Here is a 14,539-nt window from a genome sequence, read left to right on the forward strand (position 1 = left end):
ACCCTGGTCCATAAGATGGAGGCAACTGGTACAAGCTGATAAATGAAACTCCTGAAGGTCCACCTTTTTTTAGAGCTGTATGCTCCTTTTAAACATTCACAAATACATTGAACCAAAACAATAAATTATACATATATCACCCATCTTCCTTGGGTTATTACTGTATATTTAATGTAGCAGCTAGTTAGTATGAGGTATTGTACACTGATAGTTTTGAATAACTTCCCATCACTAAATGAGAGCTTTATTCACAGAAAATATCTGAAAATGTATCTGCTTTGATACTGTTAAAACTAAGGAAATGATGTGGATTGCATTTCATATCTAATGCTATTTTAGCACTGAGGCACAATGTTAACTTATTAAAATTAAAATTCAATGCGAATGACATAAACAGTAGAACAGACCTTGTGACAGACAATGAAGATCATCCAATAGCAGCCTTGTTGACCCACTACATGCGCTCTGTTGAACCTCTGTCTATGCCCTACACTGATCGTGCACGGAGAACAGGAATGTATGCTGCCTACTGGACCTATTGTATTTCCTTTGATTGTTGCAGAAGCCTGAAACAGTCCTCCACCAAACACATTTACATTTTAAGAACAGTACTCAAGGAGGGGTAGACCAGAGAGATGAGGAAGAAGAACTCAATGACGCATGTTGCCTTGATACATCTATGTGAATTAAGTAAAATTTAAAATCCCTTGAAGGAGACAAGACAGGATTTTTGTCAGACCAATAATGCTGATCTTGCCTAGTGGTTGGCCTCCAACCTCTACTTGCCTGCATTTGACCAGACAAACATCTGTACCTTAACATACATGACATGTTTTTTGTGGTGTTGCAAAATAAATCAAGGAAATAAACCTTGATTTCAGATCTGGGCTTTTGTGGAGAGACCAAACTTAGCCTAGATGAGATGTGTTGTTGATTTTTAGTTGGTGTTGCATAAGGAAAAAAAACTTGATTTCAAATCTGGGCTTTTGTGGGGAGACCAAACTTTCTAGATGAGATGTGTTGTTGATTTTTAGAATGTAAAGACAATTTCAACGAACAATATGTATATACATTTGGTAAAGAGAGAACAGACCACTGCCTCATGTTGCACAGGTGCTAGGTCTGATTTTTTTTTTTTTAAAGTGTGTGTTTGTGCAGGTGTGGATGCTCCGCCCATGCTGCGGCTGCTGCCGGCGGTGTGTTGTGCAGAACAAAGCCTGCTGCTGTCGATACCACCGCTGTCATATTACACACATTCCCTGTGCTGCTGGAGGACAGCCTGCCTTTGTTAGCAGAGGCCTGCAAACAGCAGCAGGGGAAACAAGTGGAAGGAAACACAGATCAGCAGAAACAGTCTGTGGCTGAACACAGCTGCCACGTTAGAGATACATGGGGTATTACCTCTGAGCACTAACACCTTAGTCCTGCCAAAAGTTCTTCCTTTTTTTAAAGGAATAGCTGAGTGAAATGTATTCAAGACTCATTAAAAATGTACACAAAAAAGGTCCAAAGTTGATGGTTATAATAGACTTCTGTAAGTATAGCTAAAAACTATCTAATAAAAATTAGGCTTAGCCTAATGAAACCTGTTCACATAATGCCTAAATTTAGCCAAAGAATCCCAAGGAGCTTGTGGAAATTTAAAAAAAAAAAGCTGAAATAATAACAGGTTAATAGGACCTAAAATCTTTTTTTCTTTATCCGGTAACTGAATAAATGCCATGACAGGCAGCAGGGAAACTTCAAGTCCAGGAGGAGGCTACAGGGAAGAAAGCGCCTCCTTGTGGTGATTATTTGACATTTTCTTTAACAAAACATAACACTTAAAATCATATATTATATAACTGGTATATATTTATTGACCTCCATCACCAATACAGTAGGCACAACATATCTCTTTAGAAAATAAATTCAAAGTCATTGTTTGAGTCCATAAAAGTTCATGATGAATATACTAACATGTAAAATCACACACAAAATAAAAACTAAAAAGCACCATTGGTAGAAATAAAAACACTTTATGGATGAAATCATATAATATTTGTATGTATATATGTGTATATTTATATAACATATGATTATTGATGTAACCAATAATCTGCTCAGCAGTGGATAAAGTCAGACCAATCATTTCCATTGAGGTTGAAATAGCTTAGTGATGTAAAACGGAACAGAACGAGGACAGAGGAAAAGAGCACCTCTGTCATATAACACTTGACGGTGAGAATATGAAAACTAAAGACACCAGAGCAGCTTGTTTTGTGGTTTTTAATAATGTAATAATGTTGTTTTTATTCCGGGATAAGGTTTAGAGAGAGTATAGGAAACCAACTCGTCCTCACTCACAGTTACTGTACTTCTGCAATTGTTCCCGGATACCATCCCTCGCCAGCGTGGCATTGCCCATCAGCTCGTCCAACTCCGCACGTTGCATCTGCATCCGCCTCTCGTTACTCTTGAATTTCTTCTCTAGCCCTGTGACCAGAGAGAGCAGGCATTCACACATCTGAAAATGCAACAGCACGAGTAGCAGATGTTTTCTCAACTTACTCTCCAGTTGTTTTATTCCATTTGTGGCCTTGTTTAAAAGTTCATCTGCCTCCTTCTTGATCTCCATGGCCCTCTGGTGGATGCTGTCCAGTCCTCCAGACTCTCCACCCAGAGAGTTCACCTTCGTCTGCAGTTCTTGATACTGCTTTTCTGTGTCATTGAGACTCTACAGAGACACAAAAACATCGCCAGTAAGTTCACTTTTCCTCCCTGAGGACCTGCACAAACCTTCACAGCAGGCAGAGCGTACCTTCTCCAGTGAGGAGGCCATCCGAGTGGCATTGTTAGCCTGATCCTTGGCCTCTATCGCCATCCGTCTGTTCATTTCCGTCTTGTTCTTTAGAGCCTCTACGCCTTCGGAGAGGTTCTGTAAACGCATCATGATGTCCATCTGCTTGTCATCCAACTGCCCCAGCCTCTCATCCACCTGTAAAGAAACCCAGCGTTAATGGCCTATGGTTAAAGTTCTCTGCCGGGCAGTGTTTCAGACTGTTGCCACACCTCAGAGGTTGCCGTTCTTGTGCTGTTCAGATTATTTTTGGCTTCTTCCAGAGCTGTTCTTGCTTTTTCAATGGCTCTCTCAGACACATCCAAAGCCTGTTGGGTATCATTGGCTGCATCCTTTACTCCCTCTGCTCTTGTCCTGCACAAGTCGAGACATTTATTTATTTCAATATGATTAGACACATGTCGGTTTCCACCAAAAACGATTCTGGTGAATCTTTATGCTTCCTACTTGGCTTCTTTTGCTTTTTCCAGCAGCTCCTTGGCTTTGTTGACATGCTGTGAGGTTTGGTTGACAATGTCCTCGATGTTAGTGAGGTTTGACAGATGACCCTTTATCTGTGTGACCATGTTGTCCAGTATGGTCTTGTTGACCGGAAGCCTGATGGACAGCACATGCAGAGCCACTTTCTCGATGCTCTCGGGATCAGCTCCCTCCTCTGGAGACGAAAGTAAATTAAAAACACACCTGACAGATGTTTGGGGTTTTTTCAGAGCATGGTGTCCTGTAAATACAAACCCATAAGAAAGTCTTTGATCTTCTTAATAAAATCTTTGAGCTTCTTGTTGTTGTTCTCAAAGTGTTCCTTCTTCCTCTGGGCTTTCTCCAGTGTATTCATCGCCTGCGCCTTTACGTCCTGTGTCAGTGTAGCAATATCCTGGAGCTAATAAGAACACAGAACCATCAGGTTTTTCATCTGTTATCTAAACGGATGACAAGAAAACCGATGGCACCCAAACACACTTCTAGTTTCTCACCTTCTTTGCGACTCCCTGCAGCTCCACCTTGGCATTGTTTAGATTCTCTGCCGCAATCTTGGCATGATTCAGGGCGTCCAGTGAAGCACTCACTGTCCCGTTACATCCATCTCCTCCACACACTCTGTTACCCTCATCATCTCTACAGCTGGCGCCACCACACACGCTATCAGGGCAACTACCGTTCAGGCTGATGTTGCTGTGACCACCACATACCTGAGGGCAAAGTAGAGACAATAGTTTAGATAGCCAGTGAAAAAAAACTCAATAAAAAAACCAAGGCTGCAAAGCTCGTTGTGACCACTAGAGGCCAGTCTCACTGCACACACAAGTGGAAAAACGGCACGGTCTGTGGTAAGGTTCATGCACTGGTCAGGCTTCTTAAAATTAAGCAGATGAATTATTATTGTAGCTACATTCTGATGCTCTTCTTAACCATTTAACCAATATACTGTGTGTATTTATATGTCTTTGACAGATTTGTATTGATACCATTTTCCTTACAAACTAAGGGGTATAAATAGTTTCATTTGTCTACTCCCTACTGCTCGAGCAGCAACACCGAGGTTGTGTTTCAATGAATATGGAACAAGGAGGAAATAGGTTGACATGCGGTGTGTAAGTGAGCTCAACCTATCCATAATGAATAGAACAGCCTGAAAATACTAACGGAGTGTTTTAACGCTATTTCAACCTAAACAAAAAGCCTGTATCGTATCAAACCAAATGTCTTCAAATTGATATTAGAGTCGCTTTAGACAATATATCTGCACAATATATAACTGCACCTATCATGAGAAATAATTATACAACACAAAGGAAAAAAAACTGGCTAACAGGTGAAAGTGGTTAGAAGTCAGTGAGCAGTAGGGGGCGCTGAATCAGCACATGATTTCAAATATGAGTATTTGATTGAGGTATTGGCCTGATACTGATACTGGTATCACAATCAGTGCAGATTTGCCTAATGACTTTGGTAATTTGAGGTATCTGCTACTATAATTTAGGATGTGAAAACAGGCTGACTTCATCACTGAACCATTAGGGGTTAAACGTCAAACTCACAGAACTTGAAAAAACAAAGGTTCAGGATAATCCTGTATTTAATAGAAAATATTTACACCAACAAATGTGGTTCCTACCTTTTGACTTAGGTTTTGGACCATGTCGTCCAGGTCTTTCGTCTTCTCCTGCAGTTCGTCCAGGGTTTGGTTCTGAGCAGCTAGACTTTGAAGGAACTTCTCTCTGTTGGCTTCCAGCAACTCTTCAGTGAGAGCTCGAGTTTGATTGGACTGTTCCACTGGGCTGAGGGGACCTGACACTGATGCATTACATTTCTGCTCTGCTTCAGTTGACTCCTGGTAATACTTCTTCACTTTATCAAACTGGTCTGAGAAAAGAGACATGACAAGTGCATTTAAGGAAAACATAAAAAGATACAACCCTGAAACTAAAAATATTACGTAAGTTTAAACTTTCTTGCTAAGTTGAAATAAAGTTTTGGTTCTAAGGCTTTTTAGTAGGGTTTTTATCTTTTGTAAACTCTACTAACCAGTTGTATGGACTAGTCTTGCTCTTTCTACCCTCAAGCGACCAAGAGAGGCCGACATACAACCTGTTACTCCACTCTTGTATTTTGTACTTGGTGTTCTCACCATTAAATCCAGCGCTGTGATATTGCTCCAGCAGCTCCTTCTTTTCAGCCACAGTTGTATTGATGTCTCTCAGTTCTCTCTCCAGAACAGACAGTGTGCGTCTCAGTGAGCCATCTTCTTCTTCTGTGGTATTCAGTTCCCTGGTGATACTCATCAAACGCCCATCAGTCAGGGCAATCTCAGCCCTGAATCACAAAAAAGTTATCATCAGTTACAAATTTAACCCACTGTTGCACTACATCAGCTAATTTTGGTTAGCTCTTTTTTTTTGGATAGGTCTCTGTTCTCTTTGCTGTTTTATAACTAAGTAGATTTGTTGAAAAAGTTGCTGTTATAGAAGTTTTGAAATTCAAATTAAAGGTTATGATCAATAAGTTTATAACTTTATATAACCTCCCCCTCAATTTTAACCAATCTCTTTCTAACTAAAGTTATGATTTATTTTACAGAACTATTTTGATAGTTTGCATTTATTTAAATTGATTTTGAAATATCAAAGTGCAAGTGTTAGTGTCAAATGCAATTTAACTAAAATTAACAGTCTTAGCACCGATCTTTTCTTAAAGCACAGATTCCTGTGTATTGTAGAATAACAGAAAATAAATGATGGAGGTGAAATAGATGATATAAATTGTACCGTAAGGTTACTTTATGTTACTGTCCTACGTTTTGCTATTATGCTATTATTATATGTTATTATATGTTTTACTACTGATTTCCATCCTCACCTGAGGTCATCGATGCTCTGTCCAATCAGCTGATGAACTCTGTCTGTGTCATACCCGCTGATCAGTTCTTGAATCAGCCTCAGCTTCTTCTCCAGCTCTTTTGTACGTGAATCCTCCAGTCCCGGTGTGATTCCACTGTCCAGGATCTTCTGAGCAGTGTACTGGATGTGTTCCAGGTCACGTTTAATCTGGCACAGTGCATCATCCCAAAGCTGGAAGCAAACATGACAGCTAATACAGCTTGGAAAGACGCCCGTGAACCCTCGGGCACACTCATCGCAATGTCTCCCTGCAGCTCCCTTCACACATATGCAGTCACCTGTTGTTCGGTCACACTGGGCAATTTCTGAGCCCAGGGGGTGACATTTACATTCTGGAAGAGAAGGAGAAAAGAGCGGAGATGTGGGGGACCGTTTCTTGTTATGGAGAAAATTACACAGACCAACCAATACAAAGCTTCTTGATATAAAAAGGAAATTCTGCTAAAAGGTTATACATACAGAGACCTCTGAATGGAAGCGAGAGAACTTTTAGACACCCTGCTGTTCTGAATAAGAAAAAAGAAGCCTGCAAATAAATGTTGCTTCTTCTGGTCATATCAAAGCAGTTCATCAAGGCAAAAACATGTAGCTACTCTACAGATGCTTTGATAAAATCCATTTACATGGTGATCAGTTGGATTCGAGTTTTAATTTTCAGTGTCACTGTACAAAGCTCTGTCTGTATACTCAACACAGACAGTTAAAAAAATACCACCTAGGAAAGTTACCTTGACAGTGTACTTGAGGGTCTCCCCAGTGGAACTGCTCACACTCGGTGCACTGTTTGCCTCCAAAGCCTGGGCGACAGTGACACTGACCTGTGAACTGTGGGAGAAACAGAAAGAGCTATAAGATCTACAATTAAAAAACAGCACAAGACAAAAACCTTTTCTTTTATATACCGTATTTTCTGGACTATAGGTCGCTCCGGAGTATAAGTCACACCAGTCAAAACATGCATAATGAAGAAAAAACAAAATGTATATATCGCTCCGGAGTATAAGTCTCACCAGCGCCCTCTAGTTGCAGTCAGAGTGAAAATAACATTATTAAAGTATAAGTGGCAAATCCAGCCAAAGGATTACGGTACTTTTTTTGAACAAACATTTGGTTCCCTTAGTGACACTATGGGACACTTAATGACAATACAACCAGGTAGGACATGTTGGCAGAATATGCATTCTACTGTATATTTCTTGTAGCCTCACAATAACCTCTCACATGTAATTTAAGTAAGTAACTTTGATGGCCTTGGCAGTATGCTACTACCTCACTAAAATCAGTGACTTATTTTTCAATATATGTTCAATATCCATATTTATAAAATAAAAAAAATTAATTAGCAATATTTACATTTTTGTCATCCTGTGCTCTACTGTACCACCCTACTATATTGGTACTATAACATGGTAGTATTGAAAATGTATATTCTTTTAGGTAAACACCACTGTATTAACTATTCCAGCTTTTTTACCATTAAATTATTATATTATTACTATCACTACCAGTATTATCCACAGGGACTTCAGCAGACACTTGGTTATTGGTCTACTTTGTGTAGAGTCAGAAGGAAAGTCCTGTCTTAAACACTGCTGTGTGCATTAGGCTACTTGGTACAAGTACCGATTGTGTGGAACCCAATGTTATGGCCTGGTGCCTTCTCACCATGTTGCAGTGAGCTCCCTGGGCATGTTGAAGGTCACAGTGACAGGGCTCACAGCCTCTCTCCTGACCATAATTCCAGTGGTTTGGAGAGCACTGGTCACAGTTGTGTCCAGTGACATTCTCCCTGCAGTTACAGGCTCCAGTTTCTTTGTCACAGTGACACTGACCATCAGTGCAGGCAGACTGGACAGTCCCGGCCGTCACACAGGTACAAACTGGAATGGAAAAAAAATCGTTTTTGCTTCTTTAGGGTAGTGGTTATGGTGCTTGCCTTGGATGCAGAAGGTCCTGGGTTCAAGCACCAGAAGGGAACTTTTGGCAACATGTGAGTTGCAACCACATACTTAATAGTGCCTAACCTTGTCTCAAAAATATATACTTCAGTCCATGTGACTTAGAGTACCTTATGCCCAACTTCATTTACTTGTCAAACATAGTCACTGGTGTTCCACAGGGCTCTGTCCTGGGCCCATTCATATTTAATTCATATGTAGATTATAGTGTTATTTACTGCTCTGCTCCTACACAGCATCAAGCTCTCTGTCTGTTACAGGGTGCATTACATAACAACTTTCACCAGTTAAAACTAATACTGAATCCAGATAAAGACAAAGATAAAGACTGAGTCTCAGTAACTCTGTAACTTCATAAATAAATCTGTAACGTAATAGATAAATATCAAGGATTCTTAATTGATAATTCACTGTCTTTTAAAATTGTTTCAGCAGCAGTCCTACTGCTGACTGACTATGGTGATGTTTTTATGTGCTTCACCTCGGTGCCTTCACTCTGTGGCTCACCATGGAGCTCTGACGTTCATTACAACTATGAAGTCTGAGACTGATTAGCGCTCGCTCTGTCCTCGAGTTGTCTGGCCTGATTAATCTACTGGTAGAATAAATCACTGGTGTGTCCTTATTTGTAAGGTGCTTCTTGGATCTCCACCAGTACTGTCTTCATTCTGTGACTCAAGGAGGTGTGCACTGCAGTGAAAGTTTGCAGATTTCTGACTAAACTTACATTATACATACACTTTGACTTAAGAAACATATTTTTAGATGGCTCTCACTTTTATACTAACCCTTTCAATAACCTAACATCGATTGACCGACTCTACTTAAACAATACAAACCTAACCTAAATGAATTAATATCAACTTAAACTGAACTTTTAGGCAAGACTTTCTGTATAACAAGTTAAACAGTGCCTAAAGTAATGTAACACCGTTTATCTCATCATCTATTATCTGTTATCATCATCATCCAAACCATCACTGTCGTTTTTTTAACCACTTACGTCTGCAGTCGTGATTGACAGCGTTGCCATAGTAACCGTGTTGACATTGCCCACAGGAGGGACCGTCAGTATGATGCTGACACTTTAGGCACTGACCGGTCCTGCGGTCACATGAATCAGGATCCTCGGTGTCGATGTTTCCATGGCACTCACATGGCAGGCACTGGCCACCAGGCTGCTCTGGGTTTCCGTAGTAACCAGGGGCACACTGGTCACAACGGGAGCCTGGGAGAGAAGGAAAAGAAACAAAGTTGAAAATCAAACTGATAGAAATTATAAAAAGGTGATCTTCAAAAAAGAGCTTAAGGAAATAGTAAATCATTACCAGCGTAGCCTTTTTTGCAGTTACAGATGATCTGGTCAGAGCCGTGGTCAGCGTGACAAGAGTGTCCGTTAAAGTGATCAGAGCCAGGGATTCCAGGACAGGGACAGGGCCGACAGTGGTCTCCAGAGCCAAGAACTGGGTTTCCAAAGAACCCATTCACACATCTTGGAAAAACAGGGTGTTGGAAAGATATTAATCAAGAAGACAAATGTCAGGTGAAAAAAGTTAGTACTGACACATGGTCAGTACAGACTGAAGGCTCACAAAATGCTTTTGTCCTATTGGTCAGGATTTACACTTGATGTGTGCTTGTGCACACACATGTCTGGATTCTAAAAACTGATTGCTGATCTAGGAAAAGAACTGTGATTATGTCAGCATATAGAGGTAACAGTATTTCTTGATAGACGGTGTCTTTGGAGACACCATTTTGCTATATAAAAGATTGTCTGTCAAACGTGTTTTAATGACAGGACATTATGACCATATTTTGTAACGCTACATATACATAACAAAAACAACTTAAAATGTTCAATGTATCTATTGACCTCAGATTTGATCATTGTCTCTTACCGCTCACAGAAATGTCCCACAGTGTAGTCCCTACATTGTGTACACTCTCCACTGCTGGGGTCACAGATGTCAGCGTGGCCGTTACACTGACACGGGGTGCAGCTGGGGAAACCCCACTGTCCTGGCTGACAGTCTGAGCACCTCAGACCAGTGGCTCCAGGTCTACACTGGCACTGGCCTGTAACTGGATCACACTGGTGGCTCACAGAACCATCTGGGTGACAGTCGCAAGCTGGACAGCAGGGGGAGAAATTTTAGACAAAGTGAGGTTTTCCCCAGTTCTACCTTAAGTTTAACTATTAACTATTAAATAAAAGTTAAAGTATAGAAAAGTTTTTATTATAATACATATGTAAAATATTTATGATAAAAAACAAATTAAAGGAAAAATATTTAAAAATGATATTTAAATTGTAATGTTTTTGAAATTCAGGCACAATAATAATAATAAAAAATATTGATAAAAGTTTAAAAAAAGTCAAAGATATGAGATAAGTCTGGGATCATAAAATAAAACTTCAAGAAAATCAGGAAAAAATCAGGGAATGACTGACATAAAATGGTAATTATGGTTATATAATAACAAGACAAAAATGTCAATTCTTATATATTACAAAAAGCCAACATATGAGATAGAAGGTAAAGTTTAAATATATATCTAACCAAAATAAAATACAATTGTGAAAGAGGGTGACATCAAAAGTAAAAACGACATCACAACTGCAAGTTTTTGTCTTAATTGGACTCACGGGTGCAGCCACTGACTCCAAAGCCGTAGGTTCCTGGGGCACACTGGTCACAGTGACGACCCATGACGTTGGGTTTACATCGACACTGACCCCCCACTCTGTCACACTCGCCACTGAGCGAGCCTTGCGGGTCACACTGACAGGCTGAGAAGAAGACATCGGATCGGTTGAGCAGCCGCTCATGTCACAATTTAACTGGAAAAGTGCTGTACTCACGCAGAGCTCCGTCATGAATGATGGATGAAATGCTGCAGATGAGTTTGGTGCACATCTCAGCCAGGGCAGGCATGGGTGTGATCATGAAGGAATCCAGACACATGTAGCGGATCATCTCCTCCCGTCGCTGCTCTGCCACGGCATCATTACCCTGAAAGCCTGGAAGCTCTGTGTATTTGGGGATCAGGACGAGCTAGGGGATACAAGAAGGCAAAAAATAATGATGATAATGATTACAAATCTTGTATGTTCGCAGTTAGTCAAATTATTTTACTAGCAGCCCAATGGAAGGCACCAAGTATGTGGGTCCTATGGGGCTTAAACGCAGGACCTTCTACTGTACGTGTAAGGCAGGTGTGTAAGCAGGCGTGATAACTGCTACACTATGGAGCCACCAATAATGTTAAGTCAATTTATTGTCATTGTATATACACAGAAGGAAATGTGTCCTCTGTACTTAACCCATCAACCAACCAAGATAATCCAGGTCACTGCTCACCGAGTCAACGAGGATGAAGGCAGTCAGGTGTCTGTGTGTGACCCCATGGCGCTGGAACCTGATGGCGACCACATAACGATTACTGGGCTCAAAGCAGAAGGGCCGGGGCATCTGGATATACCTGCAAAAAAACCCAAGGTATTTCATTTTGGGCCAAATTTGTCTGTTTTTCCATACGTTTCTGAATATGAACACTACTGTCAATATAACATAGCAGAAATAACACAAAATGTGTCTAACATGTCAATGCCATATGAGAGAGATGATGACTGAAAGCAAATGTTGGCCAACACATAACCACACAATGAAGTGAGAAAAACAAACCAGCTGCAGGATCAGATAAAGAACTGTTCATGTGCTTCGTTATCATTCTATGTTTATCTCCCAGAGGTCATAATGTTTTATATCTACATGAATATCAGTTCAAGAATGTTAGGTATGATACAGAAAGTTTGCTATACCACAGTCAATATTTAAAATCAACTACATCAGAGCGCTGTTGAATTATGAGTCTGATATATGCACTCTGACACAAGTCACGGCAGGACTACATCAGAGCGCTGTTGAATAGTTGGTTGAATTATGAGTCTGACATATGCACTCTGACACAAGTCACGGCAGGTTTTCAGCGATAACAATGGAATGATGACATTTTTCCAGAGCGGTAAAATCAACACTCTGAACAAACCCCCGGAAAAAATCTTTCTTGGGCTTCAACAAAAACACACACAGTCTGTAGTGTGTCGTACGTTGTGTAAACAGACAGATTCAGGTTTGTGCAGCTGCTCATGAGGCCACAGTTATTACACACACACAAACAGTTTCACACAGGTTTTTATACCTGTTGCGATGAGGCAATGTTACTCTGTAGAGCTGCTCAGTTGGTAACAGGTTTCCACAGCGGAGACTAGAGGGAAGCATGACTGAGGTGATGCTGACAATGGCCTCCCAGTCTTCTGTGGACTGAACACACACACACACACACACACAGAGAGAGATATTCACCTTTAATTGTGCACTCATAGCTGCTGTTTCTAATCATCACATGACACTACTTCAACCTACACAGTCAGCTAATGCCTCCTAAGGTCTTTATTGTTATTTTCTTCTTGATCTTCTTGGAACATGATGTCATCTAAAAACTATAATCCCATTTACAGGAGACCTGTGGTGAAGTTATGCTGGATACCACAGAACAGTGCATATGTTCTGTGGTCATCTATATTCACTGACCTCAGGTTCATAGCGGATCATGATGTCATACTCCATGGCGTAGGGGACGTTATCTATAGTGAACACCAGACCTGCAGCGTCCTTGACACGGGCAAACCCAGGTCCGGTCCACGTCACCATGTGGCCGGTCGAGTGTTCTCTGTTGACAGTGCTCACGTCGGGCTAAGATGCAAAGACAAGTGGATCAGTGTGAGTTTCATTGTGATGTTAAAACCTTCATTCGTTAATTGAAAGTGAACATCTCACTGTCTGTTGAAGCTGCCGGATTCGTCTCAGTGCTGCTCGACTCTGCTGTGAGTCCGTGACGCGACGGTGACGGCGGTGGCGCCTCAGCTGGTTACTGAGGTGTTCCACACAGTCAGTTTCTGCCTGAGGACGGACTTTACCCTAAAATGAGATCATTATGGTCATTGTAAAATTATAAATCTCAGGTGCATTACAAATACACAGCTTAAATTAGTATCATAAAAACATGGATTAAGATAAAACAGGGCATCCTCGGTTACACCGTCCTGGACCTACGGCGATTCATGGGTATGTCGCCGTGTCCCATAAATTTATTATGAAAATCTTGTTCCATCATCCCGATATACGGCATTAAAACAGCTCGTTTGCAGGGAACTATTTGACAAGTGGAGCGGAGCAATACTTCTGTAGCACCACATGCAGAAGACAGCTTTGTTTACATTCACCAGTTGTACTCCAGACATTGGATTGTGCTACATTGGCTTTCTTTCGTTTGTGTTGCTTTTTTGGGAACCTTCTGCCCTTCATTATGCCTCCCAGGTGTAAGTCAGACTCTTCTGATGTTTTGATGTCCCAGATTATGATGTTACCACTGTGTTAGTGCAGGCGTGCGACCTAGGTACTGATTTACAATATGTAAGTTCCTACTGTGTTAGTGCAGGTGAGTGACCGAGGTACTGATTTACAATATGTAAGTTCCATAAAGGTGAAAACCTGGTTACGTCACACTGTAGAAACGGAACTCCGATGTAAGTCAAGGACCCCCCAAAGCTGCATATTAAACTGATTTATGAGCGTGTTCTACAGTAACTCACACTTCAGTGACACTTTAAAAAATCCTGACTGAATGAACAAAGTGCAATCTGCTGTGTTTAAACTAAAGATAGAAGCTAAGGATGAAAAAAACATACAATTGTTTAAAACAAAAGAATGTATGGAACAAATATTTCCTATTAAAAATGAAATGGGGTGCAATCTTACAGGAGCGTTGATGAGACGGGGGTGACTCACACTGTATGCTTAACAACAGTATTTTGTGAGAGTGGTTGTTGTTTGGCAGGTTTGGTCAAAAACAGAACGTGTTGTGTATTTTGGTAAGCTCCATCAACATCGACACTGAACTTCAGACCAGTTAGAGTTAAACAAACCCTGAGGATGGCCACACTGACATATGTCACTGTCTCCTGTCACTGCATTCTCTTAACATCCTGGAGTCAATGCTTCCCCTTCTGTCCACATTCCTGCGGTGATGGTGGTGAGTAAGTATGAGGATTGTCTGAGCTTGCCCAGAAGAGCTGAATGGAGGAGTGAAGTGCACGAGAGGCCGAAGGAATGAGGGGAGGTGGGGCGGGGTGGTCTTTCATGGGTGAAGACAGAGGTGGATGGAGGGTACTGACAAAGACTGATAGAAGAGGGAAGAATGTAAAAAACTGAGACGAGAGAGATGGCAGGGGATAAAGAGAAGGTAGGAAGGGTAGAGTGATGGGCGGCGAGATTGTT

At 41.0% G+C, this 14,539-nt stretch overlaps 1 protein-coding gene across 3 annotated transcripts in view; it reads right to left on the reverse strand.

Annotated features, from left to right (window-relative positions):
* Nucleotides 1-1,821: 1,821 nt before the first annotated feature.
* lamb2l (laminin, beta 2-like) overlaps nucleotides 1,822-14,539 on the reverse strand; it is a 37,485-nt gene continuing 24,767 nt past the window's right edge. For all 3 annotated transcript variants that reach the window (XM_008318279.3, XM_008318280.3, XM_025059538.1), the window contains 21 exons: nucleotides 13,040-13,180; nucleotides 12,794-12,955; nucleotides 12,402-12,523; nucleotides 11,561-11,681; nucleotides 11,062-11,254; nucleotides 10,846-10,989; nucleotides 10,097-10,328; nucleotides 9,524-9,687; nucleotides 9,199-9,423; nucleotides 7,903-8,117; nucleotides 6,966-7,062; nucleotides 6,197-6,569; nucleotides 5,469-5,653; nucleotides 4,956-5,203; nucleotides 3,814-4,029; nucleotides 3,575-3,719; nucleotides 3,287-3,494; nucleotides 3,052-3,193; nucleotides 2,801-2,977; nucleotides 2,551-2,716; nucleotides 1,822-2,475 (listed from right to left, as the gene is read on the reverse strand). In XM_008318279.3, the coding sequence (XP_008316501.1) occupies nucleotides 2,339-2,475; nucleotides 2,551-2,716; nucleotides 2,801-2,977; nucleotides 3,052-3,193; nucleotides 3,287-3,494; nucleotides 3,575-3,719; nucleotides 3,814-4,029; nucleotides 4,956-5,203; nucleotides 5,469-5,653; nucleotides 6,197-6,569; nucleotides 6,966-7,062; nucleotides 7,903-8,117; nucleotides 9,199-9,423; nucleotides 9,524-9,687; nucleotides 10,097-10,328; nucleotides 10,846-10,989; nucleotides 11,062-11,254; nucleotides 11,561-11,681; nucleotides 12,402-12,523; nucleotides 12,794-12,955; nucleotides 13,040-13,180 (3,813 nt within the window). In that variant the 3' untranslated portion in view covers nucleotides 1,822-2,338. The remainder of the gene's footprint in view (nucleotides 2,476-2,550; nucleotides 2,717-2,800; nucleotides 2,978-3,051; nucleotides 3,194-3,286; nucleotides 3,495-3,574; nucleotides 3,720-3,813; nucleotides 4,030-4,955; nucleotides 5,204-5,468; nucleotides 5,654-6,196; nucleotides 6,570-6,965; nucleotides 7,063-7,902; nucleotides 8,118-9,198; nucleotides 9,424-9,523; nucleotides 9,688-10,096; nucleotides 10,329-10,845; nucleotides 10,990-11,061; nucleotides 11,255-11,560; nucleotides 11,682-12,401; nucleotides 12,524-12,793; nucleotides 12,956-13,039; nucleotides 13,181-14,539) is intronic.

This window comes from Cynoglossus semilaevis, chromosome 10 (assembly GCF_000523025.1).
Source record: "Cynoglossus semilaevis isolate Cse_v1.0 chromosome 10, Cse_v1.0, whole genome shotgun sequence".
Classification (NCBI taxonomy): Eukaryota; Metazoa; Chordata; class Actinopteri; order Pleuronectiformes; family Cynoglossidae; genus Cynoglossus; species Cynoglossus semilaevis.